Raw genomic sequence first — 24,579 nt, forward strand, 5'->3', positions numbered from 1 at the left:
TAGAAGGGAGGGGAGGACTGCTCTAGCACCCCCCGCTTTTACCCCGAGCCACTGCAGGCATCTGCCTGCATTTCTGGGATGTCTGTGCAGTTACAAAGTGATTCAGCCTAGCCAGATTAGACTAACCTGCAAAGATTGAATCAACTCAGGCTCAGGCTTTTTGAACGTCTGTCCCTAGAGCCTTCATCATAGAAGGAAAGCAAAAATGCTCCCCCAGTCCCTAGCTTGCCATGCAAAACTACTGGGGGGGATGTTTTTCGGTATCTGTAACAATTATAGTGCTGTGCTTTTCCCACACATTAACAGCGTGTGTTATTTATTGGTACACTTACAAGAGCTAGAGTCCACATTAATGTAAATCATGACCAGTTTCAAGTCAAACAAAGCTTCTATTAGCAGAATTTGGAAATACTGGTAGCTAACACAAACATCAACTAAATCTCAAACTCCTCACACTGTAACCCTGTAGCAGCCTTTGTGTACAGCAAAGAACTATTTACTTTTCAAGTCAACAATAGAATTAAACAAACCCACAACTTGGCTTTATGTGATTGCAGAAATCTTATCACAGGTCTAAGTGTAAAAGTTTGAATAGATGGTTGCATCTTTGAAACAGCTTTTACAATTAATGCTTATGGAAACTTGTAACATGCATGAATTAACCATCCAAAAAGACCAGCCAATTATTAGTAATAATTAGAAATTCAGGGTCTCTCGATTTTGGCTCAGCTACAAACATGTGGAAGATGCTCTATTTTTAGAGGCTAGATGTTCAGCAGTTCCTAAGAGTCAGGCTCCCCGAAGCTGTGTCTTGTTGGGTATCCGAGGTGCAGGGCAGCAGTCTGTCTGTATGCACACCCAGGACCAAGTTGTTAGTTATGGTTATGAAAATTAGTTAGGAAGGAGTTGAAACATCCCTGAACTTATAAACCAAACAAATCAAATCAAATATGCACAGGAAAAGCTACAGTCTTCAGCATGCCAGAGAAAAAAAGTGGAGAAACAAGCTTTCATATTTAGGAGATCTGGGTTAAAGCCAATGATGATTTTCAAATATTGAACTAAGCTCTGCTGTGTCTGCTTCTCTCCCAGAACCCTGAGGAAGGATACTATAATGCGCAAAAGATTGCCTACACCTATCCTAACCATGCAGCTTGTCCAATAAAAGATATCACCCACAAGAACTCTTGCCTTTCAGCTACTGAAGCCACATAATCATCATCACTATAATGTTGCCTGGCTGAGGAACTGTTATGAAAGCATTTGCTTGCAGAACTTCTTGGTGGTCTGATGTCATGTGACTTCTACCAGTCAGACTAAACCATAATTATCAACTAAGACTTCACATGGGTTTATTTCACATTTAATTGCTAGAGAACATAACAGAACTTGGGAAAGGGATGTAAACCACAGTCCCTCCCAAGTGAAGTTCCCAACCCAATGCATCATCTGTCCTCATTCCCCATGCAGGTTAAAGAGAAGGCAGGGCAGGGTGGCTCAGGGGCTGCTCAGCCTACCAGCAGCTCGCCCCCCTGCCACAGGCAGGCTCTGCCAAAAAAAAAAAAAAAAAAGGATCAGGCCCCTTGCTGCTTCCGCCTTCAGCAGGTGCCTGGGTGGGCTGCTAGCAGGCCAAGTGCCGGCCCAGCTCAGAGGCAGCACTCAGCCCAGTCCAACTCTTGCCCAACCCTCCATCTCCTTCTGCAACACATTTTCCCTACTCTAAAACAAACCTTCAACTCATCTCCACTTCTTTCTTTCAGACTACTGCCACCATCCCCTTTCTGTCCTAGACCCTTGAGGCAGGATACCCAGAGTATCCCCTTATTAACCCCCAGGCTTCTATACCTTCCACAACTCTGAATCCTGGGAGAGGGCTGTTAAACAATGTTGTTCAGGCTTCCTTAAAACATATCAGATTTATCCCAACCACGCAGCTAGTCCAATAAAAGATATCACCCACAAGAATTCTTGCCTCTCCCAGATTTAGACAGCATTTTACTAACAAGTCTTAACATAAAACCAAAGCAGCCTTACAAATTAAGAAACATTTAAAACTCCATACAGGAGGGATTTCCTTCCTGAAAAGATAGGATTCATAGATATGTACATCCTGATTGTTTTGAATATTTCAAGCAAGCTACAGCTGTCTAAGTTTTCAGAGAAGATTCACTTCAAGTCCAATGCCATTTCAAAGCCAGGGCAGAAATGTCACTATGGAGATTTATCTCATTTATGCCTCTTCTGTCCAGACATTGCCACTTCTTCAGCATTTGTGGGCAGTCTGAGTCTTAGGCCACAATTACACTGGATATATGGCAATAGGAAGCCCTCCTCTAAAGTGATAATTTTCTGCTGGGCATTTGCAGCTGTCCAACCTGTTGTACTGTCCAGTTTATAAGCTCCATATATTTTTTCTATTTCTGGCCAAAATCAGAAATTAAATTTTATTTAAAGAAAAACAGAAGCAATGATTCCTCCCAGAAGCAGGTTCCCTTCCTTTGCTCAACCATCACTAGTTATATTTTATACTGAAGAGGAGATGCTCTAAAAACAGAAATATACGTGGCACAGGTAAATCGAATCAATGGACTTTGTTTGCCTAAATTTTTTATGGCAGACTGAAGGCTGAAGTTTCCTCTGCCTTCCCACCATCAACTATTCACGCATAATCTAAACCAGTGATCTCCAAACTTTTTAAGCACAACATCACTTTTTGAATTGCAGTGCAACCCAGGATCTACCGCATGCCACCCTGGGAGTGACGCAGGGGTAGGGGTGAGTGGGGCCCCGGCCAGGCTGGGTGGTGGGAGGATTGGAGGCCAGGCAGCTCATCCAGGCATGCGGGGGGGGGGGGGGGGGAGGGGGGCTCCCTCAGCTGCACACACCCCGCTGGAGGCCCAGAGACATGTGCCTCCCCAATCTGTGCATGGGGCAAAGGCAGCTGCTGCTGTATGCTGGGCTTTGTGCCCCGAGCCCCGCTGTAGCTGCCTTGGGAGTGGTGCGATGCCACGTGCATCCTGCTGCTGGGCAGGCAGAGGGTGCGGCTCAGCCCAGCAGTGGGACTCACATGGCATCGTGCCGCTCCTGGAGCGGCTGCAGCAGGGCTCGGGGTGCAAAGTTCAGCACGGAGTGACAGTTGCCTCCACCCTGTGCACAGATCGGGGGGAGACATGTGCCCCCAGGCCTCTGCCATGGTGCATGGACAAGCTGCCCAGGCTCTGATCCTCCCACCACCCCGCCTATCCAGGGCCCAAGTCACCCAGCGGCAGAGGGAGCAGCAGGGGATCGTCTCACTCACCCAGACCGGCGGCAGGAGGTGCAGCTCAGCCCAGTGGCAGGACGCATGTGGCGTCTCGCTACTCCCAAAGCAGCTGCAGCTCTGTATCTCAGTCTGGGGGGGCTGAGATCATGCACGTATGTGCACATGCACACTCAGCACCCCCAGACTGAGATCAACTGTCAGAGACTCCACAATCAACCGGTTGGTGACTACTGACTTAAACCATGGGGGGGGGGGGGGGGCAACAACCACTGTATTAATGGCTTCCTGCAACCCTGATTAGCAACATGAACAATGGTTAGCTCTCCTTTTTGAGAAGAACGATTGATATTTACCTATCCATTGCCTTACTGGACTTCAAGAATTCCTGTAAGTTACCTGATTTTTTTTTTTTAATGATCTCACTGGCACTCTGGAAAATTCACACTTACTAGGGAAGCAAACATAAAAATATGACAAAATGGAAACAATAAATAGCTTCTAACACTGATATTTATGATTAGCTATTACACAGCAACCTTTGACTTTTGCAAGAACTACTTCTCATTTTATTTTTTTTAGGTTAGGAGAGCAAGAAAGCAGTTGCTTTTATAGGGGAAATAAGCTATTTAAAATGCAGATTTACAAAGACTTTAAAAGAAACTCTGGATTACTCAACATGTTTCTAGGATACTTGTCTGTGTGTTCTCCAACTGGTAAGTGTCATCATTGCAGCTGGAATCTTACAAATCGAATGTATCGTTTCCCAGCTCACCACAGCTTTCAACAACTCTACAACTGGGCACGTTCTGCCATTCAGTTGTCATAAGGTGCACCTCTACGCTGTCTCCTAACTGCATGAGGACAATAGGCATGGAGATGGAAGTCAAGACATGAAAGGAAAGTGCTAGGGAAAATAAATTATCAGAAGACAAACTGAATGTTGGAAAGTTGTCATCGCCCACTGTCAAGTCAAACAATTCTCCACTGAAACGAAAATATCAGCAAACACCCTTTTTGTTTTTTAAATTTAAAAGAATATGAAGTGAGAATAGAGGGAAGGAGAGGGGCAGGAAAGTAATGCTTTGGGAAAAAAAATAAAGGCAGATTATGGCATAAAATGTCTTCACTTTTTAGATAGTCTAAGGTGCAAATCTACCCTGCCATCTAATAAACTTCCAACTAACACAGCAACCTACCTCTCTATAAAAGTTTTTCAGTTTTAAAACTGATATACAACTGATATCTCAGTTCATGATAAGTAATTTATGATAAATTCCTCAGTATTGCAAAAATATGTTTGAAAAACAAATCATTGGCAAACGTTCCAAGACAGAGAAACCTTAAACTGTTTTTCTTTTTAATCTGAGCTATGCAATGATGAGGATGAGAAACTGCTTTCAAGGTTCAACTTTATTAATTAGGACTAACAACAGAATACTGCTATGCTGGTTTTTCCCCCCCCATAAAAATCTTAACCACTTTCATTTTTCAAAGATTTTTTGGTAAACAACTGGAACTTATGTACATATATCATTCAAATGAAATTATATCCAAAATAAAATGATGTCCTGCATGGTATACATTCCAGCGAGATCAAATGGAGCTGTTATCCACTGTATATACTTAATTACATTATCAATACTGTCCATTTTTGGCATGTTCTATACAAGGGATAGAGCCACCCCATCCAGAAAACAAGAAACAAAAGTCCCCCAACATCAAAGCGATTAGAGCAGCAGTAGCATTGGAAAAGCTTTCTTTTAAGATAACAATCTTAAACGGGCTTTCAGGAAGTTTGACCAAACCAATTTAAAAGGATAGTCTTTACTATTATAGCCTTAACCAAAATGCAGCTCCAATCATTTTAGAAAGCGGTTTAAATTTTTGGGAAGATTCTAGTTACAGACATGGTCCAGGAGGCATCTGTGAATGTCAACAAGTACCAAAGGTTTAGCTACAACCCTGCGATTCTATTATCAGCTTCCCAAATTTTCACACCATCTCAGTTTGCTGCCATCTTTGGAACAACTGTGCAGAGAACTGCCATGGCATATTCAAAACCTCAGTCCAATTTAGACATTTTAAGTATACACACTCAAGGAACTGGGGGAAAAAAGAAGCATTATAATCACTGCCTCAGTTTTTAGAAGTTTCTTTTAATGAAACTAGTGTTCCTTGCTGCTCCAATACACTAATACTCTATTATGGACCCACAGACAAGGCAATCATAAAAGACAATCCCCTTCAACTGAAAGGGACTGCTGCTGCTGAGTACACTAGTATCTTTTCTCTAGAAAAAAATAGATGCTTATGAGTCAAATTTAGAAGTACATCAAATTAAGGGGCCTCAGTCTTGTCATGTGGCTAGATATTTCACCACAACAATTTTATATTACAATCCGATAGCCCAGGGGTTTAACAACAACTGACAGAATGGGAGAAATGGAGAAGGGGATGGACAGTGAGATTGTTCACACCAGATCTGTGTCTAACCAGGAGTTATTATTTTCCCTGCTTTACAGTAAGAGACTTCACCCCAAAAAGTACAAAATATGCAAGACAATGGAAAGTGAGACCTGCAGCCCTCCTTAACGAAATTATGACTAAACAGTTGAGCCATAAATCTACTGTTTCCAGAAGAAAACAGAAGTACCAGAAATGGTTTCAAGGTTTCTTACAATTTCTCCTAAAATAAAAGTTTCAAGAACTGCTTGACGAAACAGAACTGTGACAAGAGGGCTGCAAAGAACAACTGTACATCAACTCAGATTTACTCGCTAGCTTAAGGGACTTTCTACAGGATAACAATTGTCCTAAATCACTTCCACATATACTAATGAAGTGCTTCCCATTGCTTTTAGAAGAAAAAAACCCCACAACCCTTAAGACAAAGCAAGCAGCAAAACCAGGCATTTTCTAGCAGTCTCTTTTGCAGCTTTTTCCTAATATAAATGTCTATGAAAATGGGGGTCCAAAACTAATACCAAAAAATATAAAAGAATGGTTGAAAGAGTCCTGCCTCAACTTTTGTCTTCCTAAAGGCAGGTCACCCATTTACATTTGCAATTTTACAAGACACCAACCAAGAGGGCCAACAAGGCATTAGTTTCATTTTATTATCCTGGGGGCATAAATAACAGGATGCCTCTGAAAAACCTACATGACACAGAAAGAATCCAAGTCAAGCAAATACTTGCAAACAGCCATGAAGTGCCTTCCCTCGTTGTCAGGATGAGGTGGATAGTCAACATTTATATTTACAATGCTATTTTTCTCTATCTTCATGAAGGTTCACATAAGGACCGTATTATTGCTCTCCACAGTAGGTTTAGCTGTGGAGATATATCCTTCTGCCCCAACTCACCTTCATTAGTGTCTTCAGCATTCCTCTTGTCAGCTGCCTCCTCTCTTCCCAAGCCACTTAAATCAAAAGAGCTTGGGATCTCTCCTCCAGGCAGATCTTTGGAGTTACCTGCTGACTCCCATCATACAGAGGAAAAAGCAAAGGCTGGTCACCAATGCAGCCTTCCTACGAGAGCCCCCATCTCTGCAGAGACTCTCTGGCTTGAGAGAAGCCTCTAACCCAACTTTGAGGAAAGTCTGTTTAGTTGCAGCTATTCCCCTGGCAGCTATGGAAACAGTTTCTCCTAGATCCCAAAGCTGACGCTGGTTCAGGGAGGAGCCTGATTGGGAGGGTGGGACCTGCATGGAGCACCTGGGTTTTACAGCCTGAAGCTTTCAGTGTTATTCCCCCACATCTCTCAGCAGCTAAATGGTGGAGCAGCTCTTCTATGCCCAGAGGTGCAGCTTCCCAGAGCTGAGGGGGCACTGCAGGGACTGACCTTGAGAGCTGGCAGATCAGGCACAGATACATGTGAAGGACAGTGCACTACTCATTTCAGACATGCATTATGATATAGCCAACATCATTCCCATGACCTGCCCAGGGAGCCCAAAGACTTTATCCAAGAACCAATGTCTCTCCTTTCCCCACCCCAGTTGTCTCTAGGACCAAGGACTGAGTCCCTCCAGCTCTTAAAAAGCAGCTGGGTTGTTCACTGAAACAAAGGGAACTTCCCTTGCCACGGCCCTAGACCTCCTCTACCCAAGCCTAAGGCCTCAGCCCAGCAGAGCACACCTGAGCTGGGAGGATGGAAATGATCTCTGCTAAATGACCTGCTGAAGGCAATCAGAAAGCTGCTCAGGCTTGGGGAGCACTTGCAAATTTGCTGTTAGTGCCCCTCCCACCAGCATACAGCATTTGGGGTGTACAAATCTCTCTTAAGAGAAGTCTGGATGCACATGGTACAGAATCCCTTGTGGCCCTCAGTAAGGCAACCTAAGGGAACCACTCTGCTTCTGGTGGGAAGGAGAATAAAGTTTACACCCTGCAGCTGACAGTGCTGTTCACCAGTACATGCAGGTGAAAAGGTGCTGCTTAGTTTTTTAATGGCTAAGGAATCACTTTAGGTAGCTGATCTGTAGAAAGGGAGGAGGACTAAAGCAAAAGGAAGTCAGTACTTGAAGGAAAGAGCTGAAGCCAGGATGTGGTATTGCCTTAGTGAGACCTGGGCTGAAAGGAAAATAACAGGACACTCTTGCCAGTTATCCTGGCTTCTCAGTTAAATGCACTGCCTCCCTTTGAACTCCACCCAGCCCCTCAGGGCTGAGGGAGAGACTCAGTGGCTTTATCTGCAACAGAAAGCAGCTGAGATGCAAACTAGCACTGAGGAATTTTCTCCCCATCATTAGCAACACGTAGGGGGTGCACGCGGCTGCACGCACACCCCCCGAGATTGACAGTGCACCCCCTGTGATTGGTGGTCGCCACTCATTACCCCCCAACCCACCTTGCTGTCCACACCGCCTGCAGCATCTGCTGGTGGTCACCGATCACTACTGGCCACTGCTGACACTGCCAGTGGCATCTGTGGGTGGTCACTGACCACTGGTCAGCGCTCACCATCCACCCCCACCGCCTGTGGGCAATCACCATGCCCTGCCAGCTGTGGGGGGCACGCATCGTTCATTCTCACCATTACTGCTCTGGGGCCATTTTCTGGTGTGTATATAAGTGACTGCCTTTTTAATTCCTTGTAGAATAATGTATTAAAGCCCAACTAAACTCTTTGTTTTGCTTCTATTAATTATTTGTGTGTGTGTGTTTTAATCTCATGCCCTCAACTGTTCATTTCAGACTTCTGAATGGGTACAGACATGTTATCACATAGGAATCTGTTACAATTGCTTTCCTCCTTTTGAAAATGTTTTCTTTTTGTCAACCCACACGTCTTGGAGGGAATAAACAAGCTAAAATGTTTGGGAGTATTTTTGTGTTATCTTGCGCATGACTCAAGGTTCAACCCTGCAGTGTGAGGACAGACTGGAGATAGTATGAATAACACTATCTACCCACAAAAGGTTGCACTCCCTTAACTACATATATAATAGAATTGGAGCATTGTTGCAGTTATGATGGTGTCTGCTTCTTTCCCAGCCTTGAAGGGTACTTGTGCCCAGAAGCCTGTCAGGCCTTTCTCCCAACTATACACTTGATCCAGCAAAAGCTATTACAAAAGGCCCTTATCTTTTGTAATTAAGCATGTAATATCCAAATGCATTTACTTAAACTGGTGTGAACCCATGCCTAAGCACTCTTATTTTAGTTTAGTATAAAACAACCCCTATTTAAGCTGACTAAAGTAAATGTCTGTACAAGGGTTGCATCATTTTAACTCCATGAATGCAGCTTTACTATATAGAGTCTAGACAAGTGGCTCTCAACCGTTTTGGTACCAGAACCCATTTGTAAACATCAATGGCCAGTCCCAGCCCAGTGCCCCTCACTCCCAACCCGCTGTCTCTCACCCCCAGGCCCAGCCCCGCAGTGTGAGAGATATAGGGAGCCGCATGCCTCCTCTTGGAGTCTGGAGCTCTGCCAGCCTGCAAGGGAAAAGCCACAGTTTCCCACGTTTTTCCCCTTTAAAGGAGAATCCATTTTTAAAGTTTGTTTGCGACCCTTTCATATATTCTTGCAACCCACTTTTGGAACACAACCCACGGGTTGAGAAATGCTGGTCTAGACCATGCCTCAGACCTTTCTTGCCCCCAACTCATTACATCACTCAGAAGAAACACTGTCTACTAATTGGTAGGTGTAGGAAATCTAAATATTCATAAAATTATTTTAACTGTGCACCTGGCACAACTGGGATCAGTTTGCTTGTGTCCTGTACTACTTTTTCCCATGCACTAAGCTATTCTTCCTTTCTGTGCAATATTCTTATTAACATCTGAAATGGAGTGGCATCTACTAAAATACCATCACTTGTTTCTGCTGCTTTCAGGACTTTTAGGGTGCATTTCCATGAGTGCGCATGTATATTTCCCTAGGGACAAACAGCATCAGCACATAGTTGTGCTACTACTTGTCCCCAAGGAACACCCCTGCACATGTGTTGGCTACAAATGTCCAACTCAGGATCCTTAAAATTCTAGTTTATTAGGCAGATTGAAACACTGTAATCATAAACCTTGGGGCTGGTCCCCCCCCACACACATGCACACACATACACACACACAGTAGCAGGCTACAGAGTCAGATATACCTATCCTATAAGCGCTGGAGTCTGTCCTTGAGGCTTCTTTCAGTGTGGTGTTATCTTCCAGAAGGGGGTCGCAGGTTGGTCCTTCTGGCTGGACAGGTCTGGTTGAGTTGGAGATCAAGAGGACGCCACTGAGGGTCACTTTTCACTGCCTTTTATTTGTCCTTGGCAGACTTTGGTGATGCCCCAGTTTTCAGGTTTGCCCAATCCAGGGATCATTTACCCTCGTGGGACTTCCCCCCCCCCCCCTCGGTGGCTACTGGACAGCATCTGTCAGCCTCAGGGGTTGTCCACATGTACATGCAGGTTTGGGAGTCCATTGATGAATTTTGAATAGGGCTCTGGGAGCGGCTGATCTGGAGATATTCAGCCCAAAAATTGGTCCCCGGTGTTGATTAACTCAGGCCTGGGCTTCTAGCCCTTGATCAGTGACGTTTAGAGATTTCCTGGTTGTTATATTGTCTTCTATTGAGTTCTTTCTTTGGTTGATCATCAGCTTCCAGGTGATAATTGCTGTGTGCTACCTTGTTACACATTCAATCACTGATTCACTTGCTCTTTCAGGGGCCAGCCTGATACAGAGAAGGACAGTTTGATTCCTGCCCTTGTTAATATTGTTACAATGTATAACTTACTAAAACACATTTAGTTGAAAGGTGAGGAGTATAAAATATAAGCTACAAATGCCATGGCACACAAATAGATAAAAATACCAAACTACAAGGGGAGATACAAATTGCACACATACAAATTTTAAAACACAATTCCTTATCTTAAAGTGAAAGAGAGAGGAAGGAAGAAAAGGTAGAAAAAGAGAAACATATCCAAAGAGGGGAGAGCAAATGCAGGCAAGAGGAAAAGGGGGCTTTCTGCTACACATGCACTCCGGTGTGTGGCAGATTGCCCCAGGTGGAGTATGGTAGGCTGGGGCTAACATCTGGGCCAGCCACAGCAGACCTACTTAGGGTCCTGGGGTCCTTCCAGGGCTGCAGCAGTGGTGATCTGGTCATGTGAAGCCTGGCTGGCAGACAGAGCATGGCTCTGGCGGGCCAGAGTCTGGCTTTGGGCAGCATACACTGCAGGCATATGTGCCACCCCACCTTTTTCTGGCATGTTTTTTTTAGATCCCGGCATTTCCCAGGATCTAATTTTTGTGGCATGCTGCAAAAATGCAGTGCGAAGAACCTTTTCACATGCACTATATGCATTTTGCATTCCCTCATAAGTCTTTGAGGCACCGCAAGGTGCATGGTCCTGCTCATCTGGACATGCCCTTAGAGTTTGGTCTGGCATAATGTGTCAACAAGGTGTGATAATGTATACATATCTGTATTTTATTCAAATCTCTGCCTCAATCTCAGGGCACAAGGAGGGAGGTGTTTGTGTATTAATTTTCCATGCAATGTGAGAATGCTTTAAGGCAAATTTGTACTAAGACCAGCTATCAGTATCACGTTTGTTGGAATCCGTTTTTCCCTGCTACAGAAGTATCAGCTATTCCTGAATGCAGGTGGAAGGCATAGTTCAGATTTGAAATTTATCCTCTCCAAGGGGTGTGAAATAGAAGGAATAAATATACCTATTTCAGAGAACCAATTCAGGCACCGAGTAGCAATCCAGAGTGGACTATTTATAACTTTTTTCCATTCATAGAATCAGAAAATTAGGGTTGGACAGCACATCAGGAAGACATCTAGTCCAACCCCCTGGTCAAAGCAAGGCCATCCCCAACTAGATTATCCCAGGCAAGGTACCTAGTTGGGTCTTAAAAATTTAGAAGGATGGAGAGTCCATAACCTCTCTGGGTAACCTGTTCCAGTGTTTTACTATCCTCCTAGTGAGAAAATCCCTCCTAATATATAATCTAAACTTCCCTTCCTGCAACTTCAGACCATTGCTCCATCACCTGCCACCACTGAGAACAGTCTAGTTCCATCCTCCTTCGAACCCTGCTTCAGGTAGTTGAAGGCTGCTATTAAGTCCCCTCTCAGTCTTCTCTTCTCCAGACTAAATAAGCCCAGTTCCCTCAGCATTTCCTCAGGAGTCATCTGTCCCAGGCCCCTCACCATTTTTGTTGCCCTCTACTGGATTCTCTCCAATTTGTCCACATTCTTTGTGTAGTGCGGGCAGGGGGGGGGCTGCAAAACTGAACACAGTACTCCAGCAGTGGCCTCACCAGTGCAACACTCGTACCAGTGCAGCCCAGTATGCATTTAGCCTTCTTGACAACAAGGGCACACTCTTGCCTCATATTTAGTTTATTGTCTAATGTAGCCCCCAGGTCCCTTTCTGCAGAGTTGCTGCCCAGCCAATCAGCCCTCAGCCTCTACTGGTGCATGGGATTGTTCTGTCCTAAGTCCAGGACTTTGCACTTGTCCTTGATGAACCTCATGAGATTTCTTTTAGTCAAATCCTCTAGTTTGTCTAGGCCACTCTGAATCCTAGCCCTACCCTCCTGCATATCTACTACTTCTCCTAACTTGGTGTCATCTGCACTTTATGCCATCTTCCAAGTCATTGATGAAGATACACAACAAAACCAGCCCTGGGACTAAGTCATGGGTCACTCCCCTTGATATTGGCTGCCAACCTTCTGAGCTGGATGATCCAGCCAATTTTCTGTCCACCTTACAATCCATTAATACAGCCCATACTTACTTAGCTCGCCAGCAAGAATGTTGTAGTTCGGATCACCCCACCGTCACTCACCCTGCCGATCTTCAGAAAGCATCTTGACGTCTACCTTGCTGGGGTCATCTGCCCCCAGCAGTCTTTCCTGCCCAAGTGCAGGGGGGCTGGACCTGATGATCTGAAAGGTCCCTTCCAGCCCCCAACATCTATGAAACTATGAAAAGCCTTGCTAAAAATCAAGGTATACTACATCCAGTGGTCTTCCCGCATCCACAGAGCCAGTCATCTCATGATAGAAGTCAATCAGGTTGGTCAGGCATGACTTGCCCCTGGTGAATCTATGCTGACTGTTCCCAATCACCTTTTTCTCCTCCAAGTGCTTAGACGTGGATTCCTGGAGAATCTGCTCCATGTTTTTTTCCAGGGACTGAGGTGAGCCTGACCCATCTGTAGTTCCCTGGATCCTCCTTTTTCCCTTTTCAAAACATGGGCACTATATTTGCCCTTTTCTAGTCATCCGAGACCTCTCCTGATCACCATGAGTTTTCAAAGATGATGGCCAGCAGGTCTGCAGTCACATCAACCAGCTCCCTCAGCACCATTGGGTGCATCTCATCCAGCCCCATGGACTTGTATACATCCATCTTTTCTAAATAGTCCCTAACCTGTTCTTTCAGCACTGTTGGCTGCTTACCTCCTCTCCAAATTGGTAGACTGCTTACCCATTTAATTTGCAGTTCTTGATCTGAATTCTGTTTTTCTTTGAAAGAGTACCATCACTTCCCATGCAGCAATTTACACTATTATAATTCAGTGTTTGAGAATTCCTTGTGCCCAAGAAGAAAATATTTATTTTGTAAACAAACCAAAAGGGAAAGAAAAACAAAAGCACAAAGCAAGCAAAATGCACCCTGTATAAATGGTTTATTTGCTTGCAGCATGAATTTTATTTAGTGTTAGGAGTAGTCCAAGGTTCAAAGGCCTTCTGGCAGATCAGAAAGACAGATAATTAGTTTTTTCCATATAACATCTTCAACCCTGTTTTATAAAACTCCTTCAAAACAGGAAAGAAAGATCAGTCCATTGGCTGGCTTATGCATGTGCACCTGTGTTCAGGAAGAATAAATTCTGGATAGATGTTTTAGTGATGAAGGTAAGGGCGTCATTAAAAACTGGGATACTGCTGATGACCTAAAGAAGAATGCTTTGCATTTGAAAGCCTAATTTTATTCCATGTAGCTGGTTCAATGAAAGATATCACCTACAGAAATCCTTGCCTCTATCACAGATATAACATCCTTCCAACAGTACCAAAATTAGGATACCTCATTTGGCTGAAATACTCAGGTTTTACCAGTCAGAAAAGTTATGGTTATGCAATTTTGCACATTTATTAGTAAGCCAAGGTTCTTTTTCTACTTGTAGAATTGCTATTTTGTAGCCCTTTTCCAGCCCTATTCAGTTCTCAGCAATGGACCTGAATAGATAGCTAATATATAGATACACACACAAAGAACATATTGACAAGTATATTAAAAAACCCCAGCAAACAGTTCTTATCCACTTGTGGGATGGTAAAGGCTTACTTAATCATCACATACATGATATGCTTAAAAAAATTAAGAAAGAAGAAACAGGAGGTAGAAATATGTTTGGTTTTCAACCTAAATATAGCCTTGCTTTTGTTTTGGTTGAAGCTACTGAACAGATTAGGTTCTGTCCCTGCTCTATGTAGCCATAACTCTAGAAAAATCTCTCCCTCTTCTTTCTAGCCTTCAAAAATATGGTGCGTATTATATTTGGGGCCAAGTGTACTTTAAAAAATATGGTGCTGTTAGCCTCAGAGCTGTAAAACACTGGCACTACACAAAATCACTGCAAGGCAGCATTTAGATTCTTAAATAGGACCTTTCCGCTACATTAGGAGTTTCTAGATATAAAAACACATGGGAGATGCCTGTATTATTTCTTATCAACACTTCTCATTTTGACTATTGCCACAATGTCTGCTACATGGATGTAGAGCAAGAACTCCATGCTAAGGGTTTTTACACATGCAAGACAGTGGCCTTTGTTAACCCCAGTCACCAACACTTCAAAACAATAGAGGAACCAATTCCTTTTAAGGTTTACTCACATCACATTAAGAAACTAGTTGGCAACTCAAGGGAGAGGACATACAAATGATGAGCCCTTGAACAAAGACATTGAAAACTGTCCAAAGTCTTACCCTGAAGCTGGGAGTAAGAGACAGGGACTGCAGAAAAAGCAGCAGAAAAAGCAGCTGCTGGAGGCAGGAAAGTGTCCTGCCTCCAGCTGCTAAATGGGTCCTAGCTAGACTTCAGGGGGAAATGTTAAGGTTTATATAAGACACTAAAGGTGGTATAACTAAAACATTTATATATAGAGTGGACATACTTCCACTTAGGGAAGGGCTATGCAGGACCTGCCACTTGGAAGAATGCACATGGACAGACTGAGTGGGGGTAAAAGCAGGTTACCCTGGAAACAAAACAACAGATTACACGTTTCATTATACTACTATGTGCATTTTGTAGCATCAGAGAAATACAGACCAACTATTTCTGCTATTTCAGGCTCAGTACAAATAAGCAAACATGCTCCCTCTTGGTAATAGTAAAACATCAACAGCTTAAAAAAAAGAATATTTTTGTATGATTTTTATTAAGTTAATATTTACAAAATATTGCAAATACATAACATTCATCCAGCTTACACATAATATCAATGGTAAAAAACTCTGTCATGTCAGTGTTGAATTACAAAAACTTCATTTTTAATTTAAAGTACACTTGCTTGTCCAGTATACTTTCATTCATGTAAATATACATTATGTTAAAAAGTCTGGGTATTTGGACCCCTTAATATTAAAAGATACAAGGGACCACAAAATAAAAAAGTTCTTCAGTTGCAGGGCAGTATTCCTGTAATGAACAGTCTATTATTGCAACCAAAGTCCTTTTGCTTCCAAATGAAAAGTTTTTAGAGTATTAAGAAATAAGATTTTAACAACACAGGAAAATGTAGACAATGTGAAAATGATCACAATCTGGCAAGTTGTGTCTTGCTGGAAAAATAAATATTCCTCCTGGAGAATGTTCTTTGTCCTTGGAACTAAACAGGACTGTACCCATCTGATTAGAAATTCATGACTGCCAGTATGATGCTAGAAAAATGATAAGCATGTTTTTATAAAACACATTTCTTAAATAATCTGTGGTTCTTTTCTATTTCATATTCATCATACGCCACTACATTAAAAAACAAAACAAAACAAAAAGTCTGAATATGGTGCATGGCTGACAACATGATATAAAAGGTAGGCAAATTTTACAAGTGCACAGAATATTATTATACAGCAATCCTCATAAAAAAAGAGGACAGAATCGAGGTTTCTGCCATATGACAAAAACTTTTTTATAAAGTTAAACCACCAAAAGAAAAAAAATAAATATTGTACACATCAGATTAACTCGTAGTGGCATTTGCAGGTTCTGGAGACTGAAGAAATTCATAGGGGTCATGAACCATATCTTGCTGTTCCCCTACACTCAGATGAGAAGGGCTTCCTGCAGAAGTTGAAAAGTGACCATTTAATAAAAGGAAACATCTAGGAGAGAGGTTCCAAAGACAAAAAGCACTGGTATTCAATCTAGCTTTCTTCCCATTCCTCCTACTGCAGGTGACTTATACATTGGATTTTCAATGAGACCTAGGCTGCAACCAGCCTGCAAACTTACTGTATCCAGCAGCAGCACCCTTAGAAATGTTGTGCTGCTTTTCAGGCTCCCTATGCAACATCAGTGGCGAGCCTGCCCCCAGAGCAATAGGGCATTTATACACGTACCTTTTTGTCCTGAGATACGCCGGAGATCTGCCGCTTCGGAGCAGACTCGATTAACTGAGTTTGCTCTGCACGCAAGCTGATGTGAATTACACTACTACACACAGTGCAGGGCAAGTGGCGAAATGCGCATCAGCATGCAGAAAGTGGTGGCAGTGCATGTTTGAATTAAAACACCTTTTACGTGTTTTAGTTCAAAAGCATGCTGCTGCCATTTTCTCAGAGCTGATGCGCATTTCGCTGTTTATATAACTGGAAGTGATGCAGCGTAGGACACTATTTGAAGTGCTGTGGCACTCGCATGTGTAAAAATGCCCCCAAAGACTATTAACTAATAGACACATATAGATAGTGCACCATGCTGTATCTGGCAGCACCATGTTCAAACAAGTCATAGTCAAGACATGGCTTCCAGTTCTTTAGTCACTACTAAGGCTCCTTAATATCTTAGGTTCTCTTGAAAAATCTACCCCTTTCTACTACCCTAAATTTCCATTATTTACCAATTTTAATCAAAAGTATCCAAAGGAAGTTTCTTGCTTCTTAAGCGTGGCACAAAACGATCAAAATTTCATGTTGCCATTTGGTTCCATCTTATCCCTGGACCTTCTGCTGATTTCAGATTAACTAAGGAGGTTGTTATAATCTTCAAGCAAGAGTGGATTTCCTTTGGACTAATACCTGACATAGCTGAAGGACTTATTTGAAAAGAACATCATGGGCTTTTAAGAATTAGAAATGGTTACACTCAGTGCATAGTATGTTTCAGCCAAATCATCTTCAAACAGGCATTTTTATTATTGGAATATTCCCTCCCTGTCCTTTTACCCGTAAAGTAGGTCATATCGCTCTGAATTGTGATGTTACAAATTCTGAGACACTCCAGCTTACCGAGATGATGCTGATCTCTTTCAGAGGTGTTGGAGAGGGAACTGAGATTAGATGAAGGCCTGGATCCCACTCTGTCAGTCTGCGCTTCATGAAGGTCCTGCAACAACTTCGTTGTTTCATCCAAATGTAAATGATTATCATCATGATCAAGCTCCTTCTTCACTTTCCCTAGGAACCACAAATAACCAAGATCAACGGCTATTAAGTGTGGATGAAGCCAATAATCAGAGCGCACAGATAAGCAAACAAAGATGCACCAGATTCCTTTCTTAAAGTGGACATAACTGATAACATGTTGAAAAAACAAGGACACACAAGGAAAGAACTGTATTTGGTTAGAAAACCAGTGGTAAGGGAGGACATGACAGATGTCATCACAGATTTAAAATAACTGTAATAAAGAGGATGGGGATCAATTTTACTCAGCGTCTAGCCAGGGCTGAACAGTAAGTAATCAGCTGAATTTGCAGCAATAAAAATGTAGATTAGAAAAACCTCTCTTTTAACAATAAGGATTTTAAAGCACTGAAACAGACCATCTAGGGAGGATGTGAAAGCACGGTAACTGAAGGGCTAGAGTACAGACTAATATAGTTTGGGGATGGTCTAACTACACTTCATCTTCTCCAAGGAAGAAGGATATGAATTAGGTGACCTCTTTGATTCTTTTCAGTCCCACACTTCCCAAATCAGTGGGCCCAAAACTATTAACTGGAATATGGCTACAGCAAAAGAGGTGTTAACTGGCACTTTATTAGCTGGAAAACTCTATTAACTGGCATCCAAGGGACACAGCAAAAGCGAAACTGGAAGTACCACTTCCAGGTTTCACCACTGCTGCGAGCAGAGTTCTCGCCACTTCTTCGGCCCACGGCCCAGGGCAAAGCAACCTGTGCGGAGCAAAGCAGCCTGCACAGGTCTCCCTTCCCTGTCCCCTGGCACGCTGATGCCGGGGAGTGCACCAGATGGTGTACACTTGATTAACCGGAATATCTGATTAACCGGCATCCTCCATTCCCGGGGGATGCCAGATAACAGAGCTTTTACTGTATATGGTTCTTTTCTTAATCCCCCCCCCTTGCAAAAAAACTCCAAACAAACAAACAAACAAACAAACAAACAAACAAACAAACAAACAAACAAACCCTAATTTTACAATAAAGCTAAAGAAACCAAGCCTACTTTCAACTAGTTTAATATATGCAGAAACAGATGTTTTACTCTTATATGAGGTTCTCAAAGAGATTCCCACATTACACAATAAACAGGAAAAAGGAACTCCACTTCCAGGAGAAATATGAGCTGATACTTTGAATACTCTAGCTGGAGCTGAATAAACTGAAGCTGAGAATTCGGAAGAGATTCCTGACTATTAGGGCAATCAGATCCTGAAACAGTCAGTTCTGTTTTTGAACACATTCAACAGGAGTAGTAGGGACAAGAAAACCCGGCTCTATCTTCAAAAGCACTTAGGCAAGTTTACAAAAGGAAGGTGACATATTGCATCTGCAGTAAAAGTACACAGCGACCCAGGATGTCTATCCATTCCCATCCTATTTTCATGACTTTTAGCAAGAGGAAACATACATAGGACTTAATAATCATGTTTAAATTAGGCAGCAATGTGTTTGAAGAAACTCTAGTTATTCTTTCCCAACACTTCAAATGTTCACAGTCAGCAAAACCATACACTGGGCAGATGTATATTTCTCTAGCACAGAGAGAAAGTCAGGATGAAGTTCTTAATATACTTGACTCACGACCAAACAATATTTGAAACTCAAGTCTTTTATACTTTCAGGCCTTGACAGGCAAGTTCTTGAGATGGGTGGCCTTCAACTGTGTTATATCTATTGCTCTGGTGGTATGCAAATACATTCATTTAATTTTTTTAAGGTGACTTTTGGAAGCTGCAGCTCTGGGTTCAGACCCAGGCATAAATCTGCAGGAACGTGTAAGAAATTAAAACTTCAAATCTGTTATGACTACTTTGGTTTACAGAACAGAATAAGAGCCCCCCCCAAATAATTATGTTATTATAGAATGAAGGCATGCCTATGCAAAGGGAAGACAAACTGAGGTTGGGTGAAGCATTTTTCCTGTGCTGTGTGCTATCTACATGGATCATGAAAATGTTTGGTATTACTCAAGCACCTCTTTAGTAAATCTAGAAGTTACTCCACTTAACTACTAGAGCTATATTATTCTACACAGCTGAATTGGCAAGAGTATTTAATCATCACTTACCCAATGAACTTAACATGGAAATATCAAGGGACACATCTGAATATGGCTTCATAGATAAAAAGTCCAAAACAGAAGTATTATGGTCTCCAACTGATTCCCCAACCTGATTCATTATAAAATGAAGAGGAAGAAAAAGAAGGATGAACTGGAGACAGAATTAGTGGGTATTTATCAAAGTAACTGTAGTTCTTGAAGGTTATTTCTTGCATATATCCACACTCTAAAATAATGTGATATGAGCTTGAACTTGCCAGACAGCGGTACTTGGAACTGACCACATCCTGCTTCTATTAGCATGCCTGCCTCATACCCAAAGGGGTAGCTACAATCACCATCTCATTTCCTTTCCTCTGTTGCAGTGCCATAGAACAGCAGGGAAAGAGGAGGGCAGGCTGGTCTCCCTACGTAGTAACCCCTTCTACTTCCCATGTGACGATGCTGAAGTATGAAATGTGTAGCTTTAATTCAGTATCTAGAAAGCTCTGAAAGGACATATTTCATCCCCCTGCATGGATCAAGGCATGCAATATTTGAAGATGGGCAAACACTTCATCATTATATTTGTAGATCTAACAAGTTATAATAGCACTTGCTCAAATGACCACTTTTTTAGTACCAAAATCTGGGAGACCGTTCCAAATGCTATACAGTGCTAGGCCCACTCTGGTCTTGGTTACTGCAAGCTACCATTATTGTGGTGTTATGGAGGGCAGATTAATCAGTCCAAGCATAGTATTGCATGAACACAGCTCTGTTGAAGTGGGGGGGGCCAACCTTTTAGGCAAATGTGACACAAATTAACCCCAGATCCTCCCCAATAGCCACTATCCTCCCCGTCTTGACCTATCTGCTTTGTACTCTGTCTGAACTGCTGTTCTTCTTTCTGCTCCCTTCCTCTGCATTCCCTGTGAGATCTGCTACCCTGATTTCTCTTCCTTGCCATGTCCCAACGCTGTCTATCCCTCCCTGATCGACCTATAAAATAAAGAGGCTGCCTATGCCACAAGTTGGCCACCCTTACTCTACTGCTTCCAGTTCAGAAACATCGTATTTTATCACATACAGCACACACTTCTTCCCCTTCAAAATCAGCAATTCCTCTAAATTGTGGTGTATATATTAAGCCCTAGATAGAATCACCCAGCTCTGATTCCTGCTGCACAGTGCAGCAGCTCTGGTATTACTAGGCAGGCAGCTGAGGGGGTCAATTACTTGTTAATGACCTAGTTTTGTCACTTCACACATTTTAACAATCATCTCACCTTTTTAATAGTCATTCCACCAATCAAGCAAATCTTTCTTAGAGTAATATTGCTGCCTGCTAAGGCTTCTGGCCTCTTCTCCTATTTCACAGACCTTTAGCTGTTTTTAAGATCACAGGTCCACCCCTGGAGACCATTCTTCAGCAGCAGCTAAGATTTTAGTTAAACAGGAAAGGGAAGGTGAGCAAGCTGAAGATTAGGCTTTGTCCCTGCTCTCTACAGCTATAATGCTGGAAAAACCATTTTTTCTTTATTCTGCCTTTCAAAAACAAGGTGGGTGCACCTACATATTAATTAATGCACTTTTGGTAACGCGCATTAAATTTAGTACTTCCGAGTGTTTACACACGTGGTCCAGGGGAGGGGGAGAATGCTTTAGAGCAGCTCTAATTAAAGCACCTGGATCATCTCATGTATCAGCATCCCCACACTTCAAAAGGGCAGTGGGGGCACTTTATCTAAAGCTCGTTGAACAGGATGCACGAAATGCAGGAGGCTGCTGGAACAAGGTAATTGCCATGCTTCAGCAGATTTAATTAACTGATTAATCTAGTTTGCTCCAACACGTTGGAATCCCTGCCCAACTGAGGGCTCACTGCTAGCTGCCCCACTGGCAGATCGGGGCAGGGGACTAGGACCTGCCCCTCCCCTGTAGCTCTTGCCAAGTGCTCTGCCCCCAAATGGGGAGCCAGGGCCAGGAGCTCCCTGCTGCTGGGGCAGGAGAACACTGTCCCTACCCAGGTTCTGCCACTGGAGCTCACCAGGCAGCAGGCAGCTCCCGGGGACAGAGAGCAATCTCCCAGTCCCTGTCAGGAGACAGCTGTCTCCTGGTCCTGTACTCCCTGCTAGTCCCTGGGCAAGTACTCAGGGGAAGCCTAGAGCTTCCCCTAGCTGCTAAAGGAGGTCAGTGCAGGGCCACAGGGGACGGGAGAAGACTGCTGCCAGGAGCAGCAAATCTTCTCTCAAATCCCTGCACGTGTAGATGTCTGCCCAGGGTGGGTTTACTCTAGAGTAATTTACTCTAGAGTACTCCACCCCACAGTATCTGCACATGTAGACACACCCAGTGTGATGTAAACTTGGGTGTTTTATTGAATTCCTTTCTATAGCAATGACAGATGTCATAAAACTGAGTTCAGGTAAAGATGAAACAGAAAGATAAGACTAAGTTTAAGTCAGTTATCAGAATTCTCATACACTAAGAGATCTTGTTTTCTTATTTTGAAATACTTAAAATGCAATGTAGATATCAGATTTCAATCCACTAATCCTCAACATTCACAAAAGCATGTGGAACTAGAATCGTACACAGTACTCCACACCCATCCTTTCTATCCATCTAACAAGCAGCAAGAAAACACAGTAGTCTTACCAGGATCTGTTTGGAGGAGTCTGGGCAGGTATTGCGCAGTTTATGTTCTTCCTTGATGAGAACTGGTAGAACCTGAAGTATCAAATCACATTCTAGGTGTTAGCATGTTATACAAAACAGCTAACTTCTTAAAGAACTCATCAGTTCATTTAAATCAACAAGTTCAAGGCTTGGGCTCCATATAATACTCCACCATTTTTAGATCTCTGATTGGTACATTTACAATTTGCTTTATTAGGCCACAATGTACATGGACATGCGACTGCGCACACACAATTAGAGGGCAGATATACTATAATGCCTGCCTGGAGTGGAATAGCCTCATAAAATACATTCCCACAGCCCTATTAATATTTTATATACAAAAATATGGAGTGTTCCATTAACTTCTTCTCTTTGTCAGAGGCTACTTTGCTGAGTTCCCACTGTGCTTTTTTTAAAAACAGAGATGCAGGTAAAATGCTGTTACTACAACTTACTTTAATGTCATCTGGCGGTTTAACTGGAATGTTTCTCCTCTGCAATGTACAAAATTAATAATTTTAAGTTAGCGTAGATAGTGCATTTTTGTATACTATTAAGTACTCGCAAACCTTTCACACAAAAAATTGGTAAAATAGTTTTAATTAACATCTCTCACAAATCTAATTTATCACTACCACCATCACCATGTATATCCTGCTCTATCCAGAAGGCTCAAAGCAGCTACACCACAGCATCTGTGTGTTTTAGAATTATATTTTTTTATTTTAAATAGAAGCTTGACTTGTATACTGTTTCTCTCATTCATACACTATTCAAACTTACATTTTAGCCAACTGTACATCAGCTTCTGGCTTTTGATCACTTTTTTAATATTCCATGACAACTACAATATACCAAAATGTAAATTGTGAAAGATACTCAGTGGTACTAAAACCTATATCCTCTGTCAACATTATAGCTGAACCAGGTTATAATGTAAATAGGTCACTGACATCTGGAATTAGAATTGCTGAACACTCATTTGCAGCAGGATTTAAGCTTGATGTACAAGTAGACAACTCAAAAGAACTTTTGAAGGCTTGTATCAAAAAAAGTTTCTTTGTATAAAGAACTCAGTTCTGTGGGCTTAACTTCAAGCAGACCATATCAGAAGCCACTGTTTTTCATATGAAACCTCATGACCTTTTGCACTTTCTCCCTCTTAAGGAGATTGTGGTGCACACACTCAAACTAACACTTCACAGTAAGTTATTAGGAGACACTACACTTGGCTGTCTGGCAAAAGACCCAGAAAAGGTTATTTACCATTGTAGTTGTGGATATTTGAAAAGATCTAGAGAAGAATCTCTGTACATCACAAGGAAGTCTAGGAATTTACAGACTCAGTTAGTCACCCCCCAAATATGCAAGAAGCCTCTGTAAATAAGTGTAAGTAAGCGTGAAACCAGACATTTTGGGATGTGAAAGAGGCTTGGGGGGGAAAAATAAATATAAATGTTCTCTCATTATGAAGAGAATCAGAGGCCTTTTCAGATAGAAATAAAGTAAGGCTACAAGGTGCAGTCCATCAGCCTACTCTCACCTGCTGCTTCCCTCATTCCAGTTTCCCTGCGTACATCACTTCCCCTTTCCGATTTTTGCCCAAACCAACATTGTTCTGCCCCTTCACATCTACAGCATTCCTCCAGATTTTCCAAGTTGTTTGGATGTGGAATTCAAACGTTAATGCATTAAAAACAGGAAACTCACCCAACCTCGGTCCGTGTGCCTGGGGCAGTAGTGAAGGAAAGATCAAGACAGATTTCTAGAACAGAGCTGCCAGGCAGGCAGGGGGCACCCAGAGCCCACAGTGGGCAGCTCTCCACTCTGCAGCACTGCCCCCAGGGCCCAGCAGGCAGGACCCAGCATGGGAGGGAGCACCCCATTGCTGTGGTTGCCAAGGTGAGGTACCCCCTGCCCACCTGGCAGCAGCACAGGGCACAATTCTACGCCACTGCAGCTATCATGCCTCACCTTGACAGCCATGGTGGCGCGGGCCAATAGGGTATGTTGGGGGGGGTGTATATTGGTTGTGGGGGCAGGGTGTGCAGGGTCCCCCCCACATACTCCTCCCCATAGTGCACAGCCCCTGCAACTGGCGACAGCAGCAGCAGCAGGCAGTGAATGCTCAGGGTGTTTGTGGCCTGTGCAGGCGCTGCTGCCTGGTGGTGTGCATCTCTGGCAGCACTGCGCATGGTGGTGAGGACCACAGCCAGGCCAGTCCTCCTCTATCATGTGGGGCTCCACACATCATATGTGCAGCTCCCAGCACTCATGTGCCACCGGGGGAAGTCCTGCGGGAAGCCTTGCATGATGGATCCAGCTGCCTTCCCTGCTGTGCAAGTCCTAGGACTCTGCCAGGAAGCAGGGCTCCCCTCCACTACCAGTATAGTCCCAGGACTTGCACGGCAGGGGGCGAT

At 43.1% G+C, this 24,579-nt stretch overlaps 2 protein-coding genes across 7 annotated transcripts in view; both read right to left on the minus strand.

The window, feature by feature from the left end:
• Positions 1–7,882, minus strand: part of LOC102576492 (palmitoyltransferase ZDHHC11) — a 65,304-nt gene extending 57,422 nt beyond the window's left edge. The window contains exons 1-2 of the mRNA XM_059728537.1: positions 7,105–7,882; positions 6,627–6,737 (exon numbers count right to left, since the gene is read on the minus strand). Coding sequence (XP_059584520.1) covers positions 6,627–6,647 — 21 coding nt within the window. The 5' untranslated portion in view covers positions 6,648–6,737; positions 7,105–7,882. The remainder of the gene's footprint in view (positions 1–6,626; positions 6,738–7,104) is intronic.
• Positions 7,883–15,164: 7,282 nt separating this feature from the next.
• Positions 15,165–24,579, minus strand: part of BRD9 (bromodomain containing 9) — a 37,825-nt gene continuing 28,410 nt past the window's right edge. For all 6 annotated transcript variants that reach the window (XM_014602843.3, XM_014602838.3, XM_019485436.2 and 3 more), the window contains 5 exons: positions 22,615–22,653; positions 22,136–22,207; positions 19,502–19,604; positions 17,255–17,422; positions 15,165–16,088 (listed from right to left, as the gene is read on the minus strand). In XM_014602843.3, coding sequence (XP_014458329.2) covers positions 15,988–16,088; positions 17,255–17,422; positions 19,502–19,604; positions 22,136–22,207; positions 22,615–22,653 — 483 coding nt within the window. In that variant the 3' untranslated portion in view covers positions 15,165–15,987. The remainder of the gene's footprint in view (positions 16,089–17,254; positions 17,423–19,501; positions 19,605–22,135; positions 22,208–22,614; positions 22,654–24,579) is intronic.

Source organism: Alligator mississippiensis, chromosome 5, assembly GCF_030867095.1.
Source record: "Alligator mississippiensis isolate rAllMis1 chromosome 5, rAllMis1, whole genome shotgun sequence".
Classification (NCBI taxonomy): Eukaryota; Metazoa; Chordata; order Crocodylia; family Alligatoridae; genus Alligator; species Alligator mississippiensis.